Source organism: Cariama cristata, unplaced genomic scaffold, assembly GCF_000690535.1.
Source record: "Cariama cristata isolate BGI_N322 unplaced genomic scaffold, ASM69053v1 scaffold37283, whole genome shotgun sequence".
In the NCBI taxonomy this organism is placed as follows: domain Eukaryota; kingdom Metazoa; phylum Chordata; class Aves; order Cariamiformes; family Cariamidae; genus Cariama; species Cariama cristata.
The window spans coordinates 1-2923 of NW_009608449.1; the positions used below are offsets into that span (position 1 = coordinate 1).

At 60.9% G+C, this 2923-nt stretch overlaps 1 protein-coding gene across 1 annotated transcript in view; it reads left to right on the forward strand.

The window, feature by feature from the left end:
• Positions 1-17: 17 nt before the first annotated feature.
• GRIN2C (glutamate receptor, ionotropic, N-methyl D-aspartate 2C) overlaps positions 18-2923 on the forward strand; it is a gene marked incomplete at both ends in the record, with an annotated part of 4994 nt that continues 2088 nt past the window's right edge. The window contains 4 exon segments of the mRNA XM_009697125.1: positions 18-204; positions 207-388; positions 2052-2370; positions 2373-2640. Coding sequence (XP_009695427.1) covers positions 18-204; positions 207-388; positions 2052-2370; positions 2373-2640 — 956 coding nt within the window.

Genomic DNA, 2923 nt, shown 5'->3' on the forward strand with positions numbered 1-2923 from the left:
CGTCGGCACACACTCTGCTACTGTCGATGGTGCTGGGCTGCTCGGCTGCCTTCACGGACCTCCTGCTGCCGGGCCGCGAGGAGCCGGTGGTCAACGTGGCCGTGGTGTTTGGGGGCACGTCTTACCCCCTGCACATCCGCTCCCGCCTGAGTCCCCAGAGCTTCCTGGACATGCCCCTGGAGATCCACCCCATCACCGTCATCGTAACCCCAGCACCCTCCTCACCCAGATCTGCAACATCCTCGCCAGCCACAAGATCCACGGCATCGTCTTCGAGGACAACGTTGGAACGGAGGCCGTGGCCCAGATCCTTGACTTCATCTCCTCCCAGACCCAGGTCCCCGTCATCAGCATCAGTGGGGGGTCTGCCGTGGTCCTGACGCCGAAGGTGAGGCATTCGCTGCGAGTTATTTCTGGAGGGGGGGGTGGGAGAAAGGAGGGATTATTAGAGAGGGGTAGATATGGGATGTGAAATGCTGGAGGGCAGAGGAGCTGCTGGGCTGCAGCGTGGGGGATCGCGGGCAGGAATAGGCAGTGGCTGCAGCCAAGCGGGGCGGTGGGACACGGAGGGGACTTTAAGGAGGGTCCCTATTGATGGGATATGGGAGAGGACTTCAGTGCCCTGTGGAGGGACCTTCCCTGGTGTCCTGCTTCCCGTCCCCTCCAGGACGTGCCCACCATGGGGCTGCCAGGGCAGCGGCAGGGTTGGCACATCCCCATCCTCCTCCCTCCCCACCCTGCCGGGACCAAATCCAGCCCTGAAATGGCCGGGCAGGAAGCACGGAGAAGCCTTGCCCGGCTGTGGCATCAATCTCAGGTGCACCACGGGCCGAAAAAGGATTTTTTGGCTTCTCTGCCTCTCGCTGGTGTCAGACACTGTCACCGTCACTGTCACTGTCACCTGCCTGCCGGGAAGTGCTGGCAGCAGGGAGAGCTGGAGCCAGGCTGGAGGGTGCTGGGTGGGTAGCAATGGGCTGTGGCAAGGGTCCCGTCCCTCCCAGGGAGGAGATTTGGGTTTTCGCCTCCTGGTTGCTCATCTCACCCTGCCCAGCCTGGGCACCGGAGAGGTCTCTGTGCTGTCTCCTTCCCACGGCAGCAGCCCCCAGGCTGGAGACCCCCCTCTCGGGGCACTTGTTTCTTGCGCTGCTTGCCCAGAGGTTTTGGCGTCTAACCCCCCCCCGGATGGCACCTCGGCACCCACTGTGGGTGGGTGGCAGTGGGTGCAGTGGGCTTGGGTGGCTGCAGTGGACTCGGGTGGGTGCAGAGAGCTCAGGTGGAGCCTCAAGCAACTAAAAAAGAGCCATGGCTTTGCTGTGGTCTGGGTGGTTTTCTGCAGCTTTTTCCAGGGGTTGGGTATTTCGGGGGTGGTGGAGGGATCTGTCTGAAGGCTCACCCTCCTCCTCCTCCTCTCATGGGTCCGAGGTCCCTGGCGGCTCCCGCTCCCAGGTTGGGACTCCCCTGGGCTCTCCCCTCTGGCTGGACCACCAGCCTCATTGGAAAAACTCCTTCTCTAGAGGTGGAGGGGGTCTGGGTGGCAAAACTCTGCTGCCTGCACGCGACTTTCTGCAAATGCCATTCGCTGAATCATTTAAGACAGAATCAGATCAATTAAGGTTTGCTAATGAGAGGCCAGATGGCTGGGGAGGTGGGGCGGGAGGGAAGGAGCTGTGTAGGTAGGCACAGGGATGGCAGCAGGTAGCAAGTTGGAGTCGAGATGGGATTTATGCTCCTGGCTGAGCCCTTGTCCCCCTCCCTCTCCTGGTTTAAGGAGAAATTGTTGATCTCCTTTGAAGGATGGATGAATTTTTGGTCAATAAGCTGGGAAACAGAGGAGAGGCCACAGAGCTTGGATGAGGTTCTGGGAGATGGGATGAGGTTCCCTGGAGACCACTGATAGACCAGTCCCATTTTTGGGTGTCTCCAGCCCATGGACCATGCCAGGTCATGGCTCCCTCAAACCCTTCACAATGGTAAATTCAAGGTGGCTTGCATGGGTGCAAGAGACCTGGACCATGGTGCTGGAACAGCCCCTGATCCTTCTCTTCCCGCAGGAGCCTGGCTCGGCTTTCCTGCAGTTGGGTGTCTCCATCGAGCAGCAAATCCAGGTGATCTTCAAGGTGTTGGAGGAATACGACTGGGGCTCCTTTGCCGTCATCACCAGCCTCTACCCGGGCTACAACATCTTCCTGGACGTCATCCGCTCCTTCACGGACGCCAGCTACTTCGGCTGGGAGCTGCAGGAGGTGCTCACCTTCGAGATGAGCCAGGAACAGAGCAGCTCCAGGACGCAGCGGATCCTGCGGCAGATTGATGCCCAGGTCCTCATTGTCTACTGCTCACGAGAGGAGGCCGAATACCTCTTTGCCATGGCGGAGCACTCGTGGGGCCGGGCTACGTCTGGATCGTGCCCAGCCTGACGGTGGGCAACATGGAGGTGCCACCCACCTCCTTCCCCGTTGGCCTCATCAGCGTGGTGACGGAGAGCTGGAAGCTGAGCCTGCGGCAGAAGGTGCGAGATGGGGTGGCCATCATTGCCATGGGGGCGGCCAGCTTCTTCCGAGCCCATGGCTACCTCCCGGAGGTGGGACGGGATTGCCGGGCCCCCGCTGGGGCCACCGCCACCAATACCAGCTTCTACCGGTGAGGCTTGGGGACCCACTGGGATGGGTGTGAAATGGGGGGGGAATGGGGAAATGGACATGGAAGGGGCAGAGGAGGAGAAGGATGGAGCAAGTGAGCAGGGGGGATGTTGCTTGCTGTGGGCTGCAGCTGGTAGTCCATGCCTCTTGGCTGGATTTCTCCTGGAGCATCTCCCCAGAGCAGCCCTTACCTTTTTCCCTGCTTCTCTGTGACCTGGGACCCAGGGGGGTCTCAGGGGGGGTTTCACAGCTCCGCTCCGCAGTGCAGACATGGCAGCTTGGGG